At 35.8% G+C, this 16,520-nt stretch overlaps 1 protein-coding gene across 1 annotated transcript; it reads right to left on the bottom strand.

The window, feature by feature from the left end:
- Positions 1 to 11,013: 11,013 nt before the first annotated feature.
- LOC107615213 (peptidyl-prolyl cis-trans isomerase FKBP16-3, chloroplastic-like) lies at positions 11,014 to 12,690 on the bottom strand. The gene is made up of 3 exons (XM_088504319.1): positions 12,606 to 12,690; positions 11,669 to 11,949; positions 11,014 to 11,079 (listed from the first exon to the last, which is right to left on the bottom strand). The coding sequence occupies exons 1-3, from the start codon at positions 12,688 to 12,690 to the stop codon at positions 11,014 to 11,016; spliced, it is 432 nt and encodes a 143-aa protein (XP_088360445.1).
- Between the last annotated feature and the right edge of the window lie 3,830 nt (positions 12,691 to 16,520).

The following is a 16,520-nucleotide window of genomic DNA, read 5'->3' as shown; positions in this document are numbered from 1 at the left end:
AGAGGTATGTCTTGTTGGGGTGTATAATCTTGTTATCATGATTTACCTGTATCATATTTTGTCTGAATAACATGAAATCTGTTTAGAATACCGGACGTGAACTTGGGAAGTGATGATCCTTCCTCTCAAGGACACACAGAACAAAGTAGTGTAAACAGGCCTGCAGAGAGCATGTAATTTCTCTTTCAAATAACCGTTACTTTTATTCTTTTATTACCTTCTACTTCTAATTCTGTATATATTTTTTTTAGAAAAAAAAAGCCCTTTATTATTTTATTCGAGAAAAAAAAGGCACGAAAAAAAAGCAAAAACTGCAAGTATGTAAGTTCTCAAAAAACAAAGCCTGTCTTTCTTTTGAATTGTTCGGGTGTATTTTTTGACTTTCTTTGGGTGTATTTTAGGTTGAGTTTGGTTCAAGAGTAAGCAGTGAGCCGACTGATTCGAATATAATGGTTGTGAGGGAAGAGACACCGTCGGAAGGGCTTGCAATGTGAGCTTTCAAGAATATTTCAACCTTATAACCTTATTATTTTCAAAGGCGTTGTTAACCTTTCATTTTTCTTCTTGTTTAGAGTTTTGATTCAAGTGTTTGTGCCAGTGTCCCAAACAACCACTGTGCCAGAATTTGAAGAAACACCTGAGACAGATTTTGAACCAACCCCTCTGCTACAAATTGAAGGAACTATAAAAACGTAAGAAATAGTATTGGGTGTATATTTGTTTAGAGTTTGGGTGTATATTGGGTTACAGTTCGGGTGTATATTTGGTTACAGTTTGGGTGTATATTATTCCTGAATAATTTTTTTTATGCCATGATTAATTTTGTGTAACTGTGCAGCACTCCTGAACCCCCCCAACAACTTGAAGAAAGCACACCCACGCTTCCCCCAGCTCCATCTAAAATGTAAGTTCATCAGAGTAAAATCAATCTTTGCTTATCATCCGTATATTATTACTCTTATAATACATTAAACATGATCGCGCAGTTATCCAGCTGCAGAAGACGCTGCTGCACTGATGATGATGGCACGGACAGCATCGTATGTTCCTAAAACAGATCCAATGCCATCATTCAGCCTTGGCTTGACTGATTCAAGCCAAGAAGAAGCAGCAATACCGGAGGGAGCATCAATGCAGGAGGCAGACAGGGCAAAAACTCCAGAAACTGCAAATTTGCTAGAACAAATAGAGGATTTGGTACAAAAAATAGCAAGCAATGCGGCGAAAGAAGAAAGTAAAAGTCCACAAATTCAAAAGGAGACTGGCAGAGAAAGTTCTGGGAAGTTTGAAACTCCTGCGGGAATAAATCAGAATACGGGTGATATGAAAGAGAAGTGCTACATCTGGTGGACGCGAGTGAAGACATACGTAGATGGCAGTACTAACGAGTTTGACAATGTGTGTACTCTGATTGCCCAAGATAAATACATTTTGAATAGAATGCACCTTGCATCGCTCCAGGCAGAAAGTTATATAGAAGCTGAGGTAATATTAGAATAACATTAATGTTTTTACACCAAAGTTAACTGCATTGTTTATTAATGTAAATTGATTTCGGCATATATTTCTAGATTGTATCTGCCATGTGCCTCATCCTCAAACAGAAAAATGATAAAAGGTTTCAAGAACAAGTATACTGTCTCCCCCCTGATATTATGGTAAGTGTTACTTCTACGAATTTTGGGTGTATTTTCTGTATTTCTTAGGGTGTATATTCTCTAATGAACGGGTCTGTTTTTGTATTCATTTGGGTGTATTTTTTATGTTCAATTGGGTGTAAGTTGTGTAGTCATTTGGGTTTATTTAAAGTATTCACTTGGATGTATTTTCAGTATTTCATTTGTTGCTTCACAATTGTTGCAGAACATGGCCGTTTCGAAGCACCCAAATGGGGAATTCATATCACCTAAAACCAATAAAGAATTCAAGGTGGAAGACTACCCAATGTTTATTCCCTTCATAGATGCAAAAAAATTAACTTCGCATTGATATGTAAGTTTTCATTTGTAAAATTTGTTAGTACCGTTCTTTACTTATATGCCAAATAAAATAAAACACTGTTGAAATGTGGCAATCCTTCAGAATTTTGTGCCTGTTTGCTACTCAGGCCATTGGTGGTTATGGGTGATTGATACAACAAAGCAGAGATTTTATATACTTGACCCGCTACATAAGAAAGCTCCAAGCAATGAGAGAAAGCAGCTTAATAAATTCACTGTAAGTTGGCTCTGTGTTCTTTATTTTAATAGATAGGTGTATTTCAATTCAATATAAGGTATATGTATGTTTTGCTTTGGGTGTAAGTATGTTCTCCTTTGGGTGTATTTCATTCGGGTGTATTACTGATTTGTTTTATTTTTTAAGGGGTATGTAATTTCAAGAATGAGAGCATATGCTGGCGGGGCACCTCTGAAGAAAAAGGAGAATGAGTTGGAAATTAAAGCAACATACGTTAATATCTCAGGCCAAAAATCAAGGTATAAATTTGTGACTCTGAACATTAAACTTTCCTAAATGAGATTCGTAATTTATTTTCTTCGTTTTCAGCTATGACTGTGCTATTTACGTTATGAAGTGGCTTGAGTTAATTGAGCCCGAAAACATTAAAAGGGTGAAGTATGAATGGGATAATTGACCACATGTAACTGTCTTTAAAACTATATAACTCTGTATTACTTTACTGAATTAATATTGTTGTTTAAATAGAATATACTTTTTAATTGTAGGACGAGGTGGACCACTATAGAGTAGAATATGCTTCGCGGATACTATTCAGTGAAATGAATAAAGAGAGAGATCAAGCAATTAGAGCGAGTAATGCAATAAGACTGTCCAAGCCATCCTCAGTATTATTGAGTCCATTTTGTCAGATAAATTCTACTGATATAGAAACTGAGTAATCTAACTGCTAGCTAGTTTGTAAATTGAACAAATGCTGTAAAAATTTGCCATTTATAAACAACTTTTATTCAATGAAATTTTTTTCCATAGTTAAACTGTCTGTGCTGTTAAACTGTCTGTGCTGTATTCAAAAGCTCTGTATTACAGGTGGTAAAATATGAAAGAAAACATCAAGGCAGATCTAAACACAAATTATAAACTTTTACACCCAACGGAAGTTTAATATACACCCAAGATTGCTTAAATATACACCCAAACTGTCTGTGCTGTATTCAAAATGTATGAATTACAGGTACTATAATATGAAGAAAAATATCAAATCAAATATACACCCATAACCTGCGATTTTTTACACCCAAACAAAGTTGAATATACACCCTGAATCTATCCCCCCTGATGCTTTGAGCCTAAAACACTGAACCCTAAACACTTAAAACCTAAACCCTTACCCCTAACCTATAAACCCTAAAACCCTAAACCCTAATATTATATATATGTATCTATATGTAAAATGTGAATCACAAGAAAATTCACAAAAGTACACCCAAAAGAACAGTGCTTTTACACCCATATTCTGTAACTATACACCCAAAGAGTTATCCCCTGCTGCTGGTACCCTGAACTGATAATTCATAACATGTCCTTGATATTGGCTAGAATTTGAATGCACCACTGATGCAGCATCAAACAAGTTTATCTGAATATAAGAAACTCACATATTAGCTAAACTATTAACGAGAAAAATAAACTCACCACAAATTTAAAGAACATTACTTTTACCTCGCTTAAAACTTTCGTTTTCTTCTTCTTTGTGGCATTTGCAATCTGTTTGTCCAACTTTGAACCTAGCCTATTTTTTGGACGTCCTCTTGTTTGAATCCTTGGCGGGCTTTGAAGCTCGTTAACGGATTCCAAGTTGGCGTCTTCGTGGGATAAAGAAGATGTCCCCTTCCTTTTGGCTTTTAATGATTCTATCTCAGCCATGACGTTATCGTACGCACGGTACAGAATTGCAGTCAGCTTCTCCGATTCGGATGCAAATTCGCAAATATTTTGCGAACGAAAAACCAATTGGTCAAACCTCTTGCTTCTTGACTCCAATAGTGGCTCGTCGTGGCTACTCTTGATGTGTGTGTGTTGCCTCTTTACCTTCTTGCTCCATCGTTCCAGTATATATCTAGGTGACACTTGGCTTACTTGTTCAAAGCTTAACACGCTTAGTGCGTGATGACACAGTATCCCTCTCGACTCGAATAATAAGCATTGGCATTTTACCTCGGCTGCAACTGAGTCGTAAGTAACCACAAACTTGTTGAATATTGAGCTGGAAACTTATTCTCCAACTTCGTATACTGAATAGCCTAGAGTGGAATTCGTTAATCTGGTGATGCAATTCGCCTTTCCTCTGAATTGCGCTTGGACTTCCCTAAACTTTTGATGAGTGTACACATCTTGAAACTAAGCTTCAATGGAGGATTTGGTTACACACGGTATGACCATATGAAAATCTGCAGCATCTGATTCTCTCTCTGCTTGCTCCCTGCTTCCGAGGCAATTATCGTATTGTTTGACAAATTGAATAAGCGAGTTGTTCCGGGTGATAAACTTGTTAAAAAAGAAATGCATGCTCTCACTCCTTTGTGTGCTTCTCATCCCTGCCCAAAAGTGGTGATCCAGATAGATAGGAACCCATATATGACGGTCTTCATATAGATCTGCAGAATACCCCGAAACACAGACTATAAATACACCCGAAAAAACATGCAATTTACACCTCTGCTGCAGATTTTAAACAAACATTACTTGAAAGCCACTTGTTGTCCACAAGACCAAAATTCAGCAGAAAATCATTCCAATTCCTATCGAATGAGTCTTTGCTATGAGAGTTCCAAATAACTTGGCTCATTTCTTGTTCAATATCTGCATGTCCCTTGTACCCGTTTAATTTGCTTGGAATCTTCTTTATGATGTGTCAAATACACCAATGGTGAATTGTTGTTGGAATACAGGCCTCTAAAGCCCTTTTCATTGATGCGCATTGATCGATGAGAAACCCTTTCGGAGCGTTTCCTCCCATGCAACGAAGCCAACATTGAAATAACCATTTGAATGATTCAATTTCTTTGTTTTTCATCAAAGAGCATCTGAGAAGTGTTGACTGGCTGTGGTGATTCACCCCGATAAAAGAACCACAAACCAAATTATACCTGAAACAAATTACCATAGTGCAGAATGCAAAATCATTAGGTACACCCAACAAATGCTTCGTATACACCCAAAAAACAGCCAATATACACCTCTGCTACGGATTCATAAAAATACATTAATTTAGCATCATAAACAGGGGCAGTTTATTACCTTTTTGTATTGTAGGTGGTGTCAAATGAAATAACGTCTCCGAAATACTCAAAGGCAGCTCTACTTCTTGCATCGGCCCAAAAAGCCAGCTTAATCGATTGATCCTCCTCGAGTTCAAGCTCAAAAAAGAAATTCTGATTCTTCTCTTTCATTCTTAACAAATATTTCCCGAATTCCTTTGCATCTTCTTGTTCGGAAACATTCCGCACTTCCCTGGTAATATAATTCCTCACATCCTTTTCGATAAAATTTAACTCGCGGTGACCCCCGGCAGCTGCAACAAATGATTGGTAGATTTTGCTTGGTCTGATACCGGCCTCCTTGTTATTCTCTATTGTACGACGAATGGACATGCTTAGTTCCCTGTGCTGTTTGAGCATCTCTGCTTTACTTGGACAGCAGGGGTGTGAATGATCCAGCACAACCTTTGAAATCATCCAAGCACTAACATCCTTCAATGTGTGTATATAAATTCCTGCAGGACAGTTTAAACCGGCTGTCGAATTAGTCTTCTCGGTCAGAGATATTTTAGATTTCCATTTTCCCTCTCTGCTACATGTAATCAATTGATTCTTAATCTCGTTTCCCTTCCTATTTGTGCTCCGAACTCTTGTAGAAAAACCTGCAGCCTTGGCGTAGTTCCTGTAAAATTTTCCAGCATCTTCAAGGGTGGTAAAGGTCATTCCAACCTTCAGAACAAACTGGTCATCAACAACAGAGAGAGGCTACAGAATACACCATGTCAAAAACTAAAAATACACCCAATCATGTCTGATATAATACACCCGAACCGCAACAACTCAACAAAAATTATAATAAAAGCCATAAACTATAAATACACAGGCTGCAGAATACACCATGTCAAAAACTAAAAACACACCCAATCATGTCTGATATAATACACCCGAACAACAACAACTCAGTTAAAATAATAGAAAAAGCAGTAAACTGTAAATACACCCACACTTCCCGCAAAAATACACCAAAAAAGGTTTTGATCTGCACCTGATCGTCTGCTATAAATTCCAGATAATTAATCAAAACTAATACATTACATTCAATCCATAGATTTATCTTTATGCGTTATTTTGACAGACAATGTTCAGGAATTATTCACCTACACAATGCTATACAAATTACTACAACAAAATTCATAGTAATCCTATGTAAATCAAACCTCAGGAACTTCGTTAGATTCAAATTCATAATCTACTTCGCCTGGATTCAGTTGACAATCTGAGGTTGAATCATCCATTATCTTCAAAACGAGTTCAAAATTTGATTTCAGAAAACAAAAAATCAAATAGAAAATGAAGCTGGAGTTACAGAGAGATGAACTAACGTAAATGACGAAGAAGAAACGAGTGAGAAAGGAGGGGAAAAGAACGATCGAAGAAACCAGGGGAAGTTTCGCGAGAAGAAGAACGAGCAAATCTGCAAATAAGAAAAACGAAGAAGGAAACAAATCTTTTAAATTTGGTAGTTATATATAGCGCGTGTATACAACGTAACCATTGGAGCGGGTTTTAGGTTTTATTTGTTAACTAACTTGTAAAGCATACAAGTCGTTAGCGCTTGTATGCAGAGCTTTTCTGTAAATTTTAAATATCTAAAATATCTTTTTCTCTTCTCTCCATTTGTATACAAAAATATCCCAAACAAGATTACATTTATGAAATTCAATCCTCAAGTCAAACGTATATATATGTGACTAATCAAATTGAACTTTCAAAAGACTTATAACTTAGTATAACGGAGTTTTACTGATTTAGTCCTTCAATGTCTATCTTAATCAATGGAAAATAATTACAAAACTGATTAATCTAAAAGGAGGATTGAGATAGGGGATCCTTTCTCCTCATTTCTTTTTGAGTTGGTGAGAGAGGTTTTAAACAATATGCTATAGATACATGCTTTTTGGGGAAGCCAAGAGCATTGGAGGTGGGAAAGGAAAGTATAAGGTTGTCTCATTTTTAATTTGCTGATGAACTGATTTTATTCTGCCATTGTGACACTATTCGAAATTATAGGAGAATTTTCCAAAACTTCAAGGTAATAACAGAGTTGAAATCAATAACGATAAAATATGTTGTCATTACTTTAAATAGTGATAGTAGTAGAGTGCAAAAGGTGTTAACATTCTCCGTTGCAAAGAGGTGGATGGATATATTCCGATGAAATCTCAAGGTGGAAGAGAAATTCAAGGAGTGGAAAGGCAAATATTTATCTCAAATTAGTAAGTTGGTTTTAATCAATTCAGCAATGAAATATATTCCGATGAAGGGTTTTGAGGAAATATCGAGTGGTGGGAGAGGCATGACAACTGTTAAATGGAGTATTCTTCAAAATCTAAAAAAACCAAGGAGACCGAGGCTAGGTGATATGGTTTTTGTTAGTTCTACAATATTTCATAGTGTATTTTGATAATTAACAAACCCAATAATTTATATTTTTATTGATGTGCTATCTAACATTTACTTAAATTTAAAATGGACTAAAGATTATTTCTTTAAGTAATATAAGGGAACCAACATTAGTTTCTTAGTTAACAACTTCCATCCAAGGGAAAAAGAAATGACAACAAATTGGATTTGTTTGGGTTTTATCCGACTATTTCGATCATTTGATCCAATCTAGGAAAGAAAATGTAATCAAATCGGAAAGGATTTGTGAGTTGAGATTTTTTGTCTTTTTGTTCACCCCTACTATTTTAAACAAGAGAAAGGGAAGCGACACCCGATGCAATTACAATTTGCTTAAGAGTAGTGTTAGGGAGCCAATGGTATATGCATACAATCTGTACAATGGAATAAAATTTTTGGCCCAATATGAATTTTTTAAAAACAAAACCCAGATTTACCCTAGTGGATAAGTGATGTTCAGTTTAGAAATAACCACCCCACAAAATCAGGAATCCTAATTTTCCCTCTACCCCCTTTTCTTCTGTTACCGTCACGTTAGAAAACAAACCTTTCATATTCTATTTTGAACATCCCACCGTCTCCCCCATTGGAACTCTGATCAGCGCTGACCATCCTTCAACGCGACCATCCGTTGCGTGTCTCTCGCAAAGCAGAATCCACCGGCTCTCTCGTCGTCATTGGTGCACAACACGCAGGCGGCTCAGCTCAACCTCCGCCGTGCCTGACCATCAGTGCAGTAAGGAGAACAAACTCTAAGCTTTCCTCAGCGTCATTTCACAGTAGCAACTCCCAGCTTTTTTGCGGCACCACCAACCCCGGCCTTCAACCTGCCATTCCACTATTAGTTACGCGCATGCAGTACAAACCGAAGGCTACGCGCAAGTTTCATGTAGCCGCAGGTTAGTGCGTAGTGTCTTTTTTTTTCAGTCATTTGAATTGGTTTTTGTTGTTCCTGGTATGACATGCATTGACCTGTGTGTTGGCGTTTGATTTTAATTAATGATAACATAAAATGTTCGATTTCCAATGGACTAAAACGTCCCCAACCAGCTGTAGGGGTAGAGGTTTACTATTTAAAAAGTCTTGGCACGGGAAGGTTTTCAAAAGTTTGTCCTGTTGTTGACTGGTGTTGTCCTGTTACTGAAAATGTGTCGATGGTTACCGTAGCAAGCTTTCATATGCTTATTTTGGTATGCATTTGGATGTTGTTCAATATTTAATGGTTGCTGCGATATTCATTTTTTAATGTTTGCCGGGTAGGTCCGTGCTTTATCGCAGGTGGTTATAATTGTCAATCATTCAGCCTTATTTAATTCTTCCCGAGCAAAGAGTTTCATATTGAATTGAAGTTTTCCGGATTTCTGTTTGTGCTGTATCTAGTGCTAGATGTTGTTTATCTCGATTTGTTGGCGAATTTCTAAACCTGAAATCTTGACCTTGCTGCATTTTATTGTGCGGGATCATGTAGTTTAGCATTGTGAAGTGAATTCTTTTGCTTTTGATGTAAGCTGGCAGGTTATTTTATATTGTGAATCTATAGTCTTTCCCCACTCTAAAGGCTGTAGATTGTGCAGTAGAAAATTGTCACTACAAGAAAATAAGTCTATTGCCACGCTTTTAAAGCGTGGCAAAAAGCTGAAAAAAGCGTGCCGATAGCTTTTCGCCACGCTTTTTGAGCTACCGCCACGCTTTTGAAAGGGTGACCTATGAAAGGGTGGCGGTTGCTCTATCGCCACGCTTTTTCAGTCTATCGCCACACTTTTTTTTTGCCATGCTTTTTTACAAATTGGCACTTTTAAAAGCGTGGCTGTAGGTGGGAGATATGGCCACGCTTTTAAAGCGTGGCAAAAGGAGAGGTATGGCCACGCTTTTAAAACGTGACAATAGGAAGAGATACGGCCACGCTTTTAAAGCGTGGCCATAATAAGATATACTGCCACGCTTTAAAAGCGTGGCGAAAGCCTTGTTAAATTAAAAAAAAATTCTTTTCCTTACTTGATCTTCATTGCTACACAATATAAATTTTCAATCCTTTTTTATTACCAAACCTACAAATATAGTATGCAATTTTTCTTATAAGAAATATCAAACAATAATTACTGACATATATAATTTACTATAATTGTTTTATACATTAAAAAACTAATATTCAAATACAAAATAAATCTCGAGTTTAAATTCCAAAACTAAAAACCGAAGAAAAATACAGAAACAATACAAGTTAGAGCTGCTCATAATATATCAAATTACACTAATAGAGATGCTCATCAGCCTAAATACTTGGTAAAAGATCATAATCAACCTAAAACTGCTCCACTTTGTGCATTAAGCGTTCAAGTTATCCGTTCCAATACTAGTCTGCAGCAAAATATCAAGAACAATAAAGCAACAGAAACTAAACTATGCTCACTGATTGGTAAATGCAAATCTAAAAGTACAATAATACGAAACTAAACTATGCTCAAAATACCAAACTAAAAGCAACAGACCTTCTGCAAATTTGATTTAACAAATGTTTCCCTAGATGGAGTTTTGTTCACTGATTCTGGAGGGAGATTAAGTTTTCGAACATCTTCAGGAGTCACCTTAAAAGTTGAGAAAGTACCTGTAAGGAAAGGAGGGGAAAAAAGTTATTGTCAAATTCATGTGCCAAATATTTTCCACATATCATAATAATTTATTATAAAAATTAGATATTATTTTTTTACCTTAATGCTTTGGCCCCTAGCAAGCAGAAAAGAAATTGGGACACCTGTTACTCGAGCCATCTCCACATAATTATAAATGAACATCAATTTATCTAAAAGCCGTTGAGGGAGATAAGCATCCTGCACAAAGATCAGAATAGATTGATTCACCGTTTTCATTCACATTCTACTATAAAAATTCATCAGCATTATGCTAATAGGAATAAAAATAAACTTGGTCAGCTTAACACAAACTTCTGGATTATTACAATATACAATTAGTATAGTAATTAAGTAATTAAAATTTGTACCAGAAATTTATGATTCTCCTCAAGCACCGACGAGAAATCGGTACAAATTTTTTTCATTTAAGGTTCAAATTCCCCTCCGCAACAAAGCACTTGCATGAATTTTTCCCTATCTGAAAGAAGCTTCATTGCAACCTGCAGTAGAACTATTTTCTTCACTACTTTGTACTTCATATTTATAGATACATCCATAAGAAAAAATAAAAAAAGGTCCATAGAATTAAAATTTAGAAGGTGCGGAGAGCAGTATAAGAAGTTATTGCTAAGTACTATTATACTGAACCTGACTCCATTGATTGCAATTTCCCCGAAAAAAAAAGATAGATCATCATGACACTAGTTCTTCTTGGCTCCTAATGCAATTGTATGAACTCTTTCAACATCAATCCAAGCCTCTGCAGCCTGCAGAACCAGATCCAAATCTTCTTCGTAAAAAACAAAAGGCATAATAAAAAAGTACACAATCGGTGAGTGGCAACAAATAAAACAATGACTCCATCAACCAGAAAAAACTAGAACACCACTTTAAAACACTTGTAGATATGTTAATCAATAGTTACACGTTAACGCAAGCGATAAATAGCATGTTTCCATGGTGGTCATTGATCAAGGGTCTTCAAAATGTGAATATTAAAACTTAAGTGCAATCACATAGATTGGTTATTAACATATTCTTTGCATGATGCACAAATTCTTTGAAAATATAAGAATGTCTGCTATTCCTTTAAGAATGATAGATTCTATTATCAGGAAAGAATAGCTTAGATACTAATAATGCTTTGATTTTCCAAAATTTATTTGAAGAATTTCTCTTTAAAAATAACTGACATTTGAGAAAGGTGCTGACTAACATTAGTAGAAACAGGAGATGCAATGCAATTACATCAAATATCAAAGCATTATTAGCAATTTACAACAACCATTTGTAATGTCTTAGCAGAGAAAAACAAAGAAAGGAGGCAGAGAAAGGAACAATGTATTCTCACCATACATTTTCAAGCTCCTTCTCACAAGCTTCATCACATAGTTTCGGCTTATCTTCTGGGGGCAAACCAGCTCCTTTGCCTTCCAATGAACCAACAAAGAGGCTTGAGACTCCCAAAGTCAATCCAAGAAAGTCTCTGCGTGAACTGCTATTAACCATAGCAGCACATTCAGTTGTATCTGAGGCCTTTGCTTTTACCACCGATCTTTGGTATTGCGGAACCAAGCATCGAAGCCTGTCAGCAGCAATGCCTTGAGGATTGCAGCCCAAACTTTTACAAGTAGAACCTACCCCAAAAAAAAATTACATACTTTAGAAAACAATTGTGACAGTTAAACCCATAAGAATAATTTCTATGCACCAACACTTTAAAAGCAATTTGAAACTTTCAGCCAATAGAAATTCAAAAAGGTATGAAGTCATGGTGGATAGTTGTGATGATTTGGCACTTTCTTGAATTTCTATTAGATGACAGGGAGAAATTGTTTTACCTCACCATCAATGTCTAGAAATCAAATCCTAAATGAATAGTGAAATTGAAGAATGGAAGCTGGGGGCGGTGATAATAGTTGAGAAAATTTCAATTTCACAGAAACAGAAGTGGATTACAAAGTCACAATGAATTCACCTTTACTATCCTGTAAATACAATGCATGAACTCATTAACTCAACAATAATTCGTTATTACTTATTACTTTCCTCTTAGAAAAAACAACTTTTTGGCACCACTATCATTCATCTAAGAACATGACACAACAGATTATTGAGTTAAACAATAATTAGTAGTGCTCCTCAAACTAAAACCTATACAAGAGTGGAAGCAATAACAATCTGAGGTTGTGAACAAAACAGAAACAAGAAGCAATGACAATGTAACATTGTTTGAGTTGTGAAATGAAGAAAACAATTGGAAATTTAAGGAAGCAGCACATAGAATAGATACCTAGTGGAAGAAGTAGAGAGGAGAGAGAAGCAGCCATTGTTGGCATATCATATCCAAGGTCGAAGGTTGTAATATTATATGTCATTTGATGTGGATAAACCAAATCCACTTAAACACATCACCTGTCAGAAACTGTCCTTTTATCTTTTTCTTTTTCTTTTTTTTCTTTTTCCTTTTCCTCCCCTACAGATAACATAAAATCGTAATCCTCAATAAATCTTGTAGTAGTATAAAATAATTTATACCACTCAAATCTTTTATTTAATATGCAAAGAATAGAATCATCAATAGAAGCAATTGTTTATTAAACAGCAGCAGTAAATAGCATGTTTTCCAGGTTCAAGCAAGCAGCAAACAGAATTCATATGACTTAACCAGTTCCACAAACTGAAATCATTGCAATTCATATAATATGGACCAAGCAACAAGCAGAGCAGCACTCAGCAATAACAAACCAAGAAAAATTAATGAAACAGTAACACTTTCACAGCATCTATTTTGGACAATGAAAAAAAATACAATAAACAGCAATCACAAGTCCAGAATTCAACACCAAAACAGCACAATAAACAAGTTCATCCAGGGCAACATTCAGAGGAAATAAAAAATCTAAAATAAAGTGAATTGATAACACTGGACATCAGGCAACCATCATTGTAAATATTAAAATGCAAATCAAAAGACATACCTTTACAGATTCATATATATCTTCAAACAACAAGCTAAGATCACACTAACCCGGTTTTGATATCTTTTAATACAATATTTATTAGGTTTCGAGAACTTTAGCTAATCTGTTTATTAGCTAATGAAGCTACCGAATTCATATATACAAAAAAATTTCTTAGGGCAAGAAAAAAAAAAGTAGGCTACAGTTTAGGGATTGTAAAAATATATAACAGCTAAAATATCAAAATTCAAAATGCAAGTTTCGAAATCTGAATATCTTCTCACAAATTCCCCAAATTTTTAAATTACGCCAATCACCCGTTCCCCACCAAAACCTCCCCAAATTGTGTACAACACTAAAAAAATTCCTAAAATTATCAAATGCACGAACCAATTTCATATCCGAAAAGCAATGCTGGCGCGAATTGAAACATGAAAGAAAGAGGAGAAGAACCTGAAACAACACAACGAAAGCAACAATTCCTTAACAAGGGCAAGACTGACATTGACACCGAGCAAGAGATGCAGAAAACAGTTGCCGCCTCCGAGCTCCGACATCTTCCCACATTGTCCCTTGTCGTATTCACTTTTGGAAGGAATCGGTTGAAAGAGGTGGCGCTGACGCTGACGCTGACGGTAAGGATGCTGGTAACGGCGACGAGGAGACGAGGCGGAGGGGGAGCGGAGGCTAATGACGCAGCGAGGGTGGTTCTGGTGACGGCAGGGATGTGAGCTCCTCCAGGGGTAGCCAGGGTGAAAGAGTGACAAGGGTGAAAGAGTGAGCTCGATCGCGAAAAGGGTAGCTTGATTAGGGTTGGTGACCGGGTTGAAATCTCTTCAATTGGGTTGGGGACCGGGTTGGGGGCCGGGTCTGGTTTTTTTTTTTTTTAAAAACCTTTTGGCCACGCTTTTAAAGCGTGCCAAAAGAGGACCAGGATATGGCCACATTTTGTAAGCGTGGCCGTAAGGAAACTCTGTCACCACGCTTTTAAAACGTCCCTTTTTCTCTCTATGGCCACGCTTTTGAAGCGTGGCAGAAAAAAAACGTGGCCGTTTCTCTAATCAATTGCCACCCTTCAAAAAGCGTGGCCGTTGACCCTTTTCGCCACGTTTTTGAAGCGTGGCAAGAAAAAACGTGGCCAAATCTCTATTCAATCGCCACCCTCACAAAAGTGTGGCCATTGACCACTTTTGGCCACGCTTTTAAAGTGTGGCAAAAAAAAAGCGTGGCCATAGGCCTATTTTCTTGTAGTGTGTTTAAGTATTTTTATTTATGTACTAATTTATTTTCATTTTTTTTAGTTTAACAGAATAGTAATTTTAATAATAATTTAGCATGCTAGATTGATGTAATATGATATAATAATTTCAATTTTTTGAATCTGTTTATTTCCCCTTAAACAGTGAAGTCACCCTAGTTATTCCTACTTAAGTATCTATTGATAAATGGAAGGTGTTTATTTCACTGAAGTCAATCTCAGATCTCAGTCGGTGAATCATTTAATAGTTCGAATTCTGCTCTGTTTAATAATGCCATTTCATGTTCAAGTTGCCATCATATTAGTTGTATGGTTGTTGACCTATGAAAGTGGATGATTTGTCGGTTCTTTGTAATGGTCTGCATGAATATTGTGCAAGTGGTTTTTTTTACAATTTTTTCCTCAGTTCTTCGATTTAATGTTCCTCGACAGGTTATTTTAGAATGTGTCTTGACACTACTGTTTCACTCTTGGGGCTGTGATTGCTTTAAATAAATATCGTTTTAATATTTGTAATGGTTTAATTAGTTTTTTCCCTGGTTATTTTTTTCCATTTATATTTACTTAAAAATAAAAAAAATTAAACTAGGACAAGTTGTGATCTATTTTAAGATTTTCAATGCTGTTCACCCTTGGTTATTTCATTATTTACCAAGCCAAGCTCTCTAGGTTGCTACTCATTTAGAAACATTTTACCGTTGTAAAGGTTTTATTATTTTCTGTAAAACTCAAGTTAATGAACTTGCTCAATGAGTTAGTCACTTAAAAAATGAATTTTCATTGTCTTTTGTGTGACACCAGCATATCAAGGTTCCTTTAAGTTTAGATTTATGGGTGTTTAACTATGAAGGTGGCATCTATGAATATTTTACGTACTTTTATTATGGTTTGATTCTTTCAATGCAAGTGCTAAATCAATAATTTTATCTCAATGCTTGATTTTAATTTTATAACTAATAAAGGGTTTGTTTTGCATGTCACTTGATTGTTCTCATCCACTTTATTGGTGCTGATTTGGTTGAAACAATTTTGTTGCCATCGTTCCTCTTATTCTATCATTTTTCCATTCCTGTTTTTTGTTTTCATCCAAAACGAAATTATTTAAAAAAGTCTACCATGTGACTTGGCTGTATAATGTTTATGTTGCTTAGGTGTTCATTTGTAAAAAATGAGAAGATCACAATGCTGAATGATTATTGTGCCAGAACTTCTTGTTTAAAATAGTATTGTGGAGTTGGTGGCTGTAATATTTTTTTTCCTGGCGATAGGTATTTATTTCCTTAGTTTTGAGTATGTAGATCTCTTATGTTGCCTGCATTTGTTCGAAATTACTAGATCGTAAACTCTGCATGTTATTGAAGGGTTGGTTTTGATATGGGATTACCTGTTATTATAACTCTACTTTTACCTTGGGTGCTGTACTTTGCCCCTTTTAATTTGACGCATACCCATCCACCCAAAGGCAGGAATGAACATCTAATATCTTATGGAAACAAACATGTAAGTTAATTTTGTCATACATACATGTTATTTGATGTATCCAAGAAGTATCTACATAACAAAGCATCATGTTTCAAGAGAATTTTAGACTTCCAACTTAGACATAATAACTTTGATGTCATTCTCTTTAAGGGGGCATTGCAGATAAATTTAGTCCCACACTACTATGTGTGAGGATTAATCATGTCACTTTATCGGGTAGAAATTTATTTATGATGAATTAATAAAATATACACATTGGTGAGACTAATTACTCATACATTCCTTCCAGGCACGAACTTATTTGGATTTTGATCTATTGAGGAAAAGTCTGATGGAGAAAAAGGTAATCCATGTTGCATCATTCAGCAATCTTCCTTTTCATGGCTTATACCTTGTTTTATTGATGTACACAGAAACGCGCTGTTCACCATCCTATATCAATGGCATGGTTACCCATCTGGAAAGCATTACTACCGTGGAAAAGCTACTGGAGATCGACACAATT

Source organism: Arachis ipaensis, chromosome B2 (assembly GCF_059453495.1).
Source record: "Arachis ipaensis isolate K30076 ecotype BB chromosome B2, ASM5945349v1, whole genome shotgun sequence".
Taxonomy (NCBI): Eukaryota; Viridiplantae; Streptophyta; class Magnoliopsida; order Fabales; family Fabaceae; genus Arachis; species Arachis ipaensis.
The sequence above is the reverse complement of the archived record's forward strand: the minus strand, read 5'-3'. Positions and strand labels throughout refer to the sequence as shown.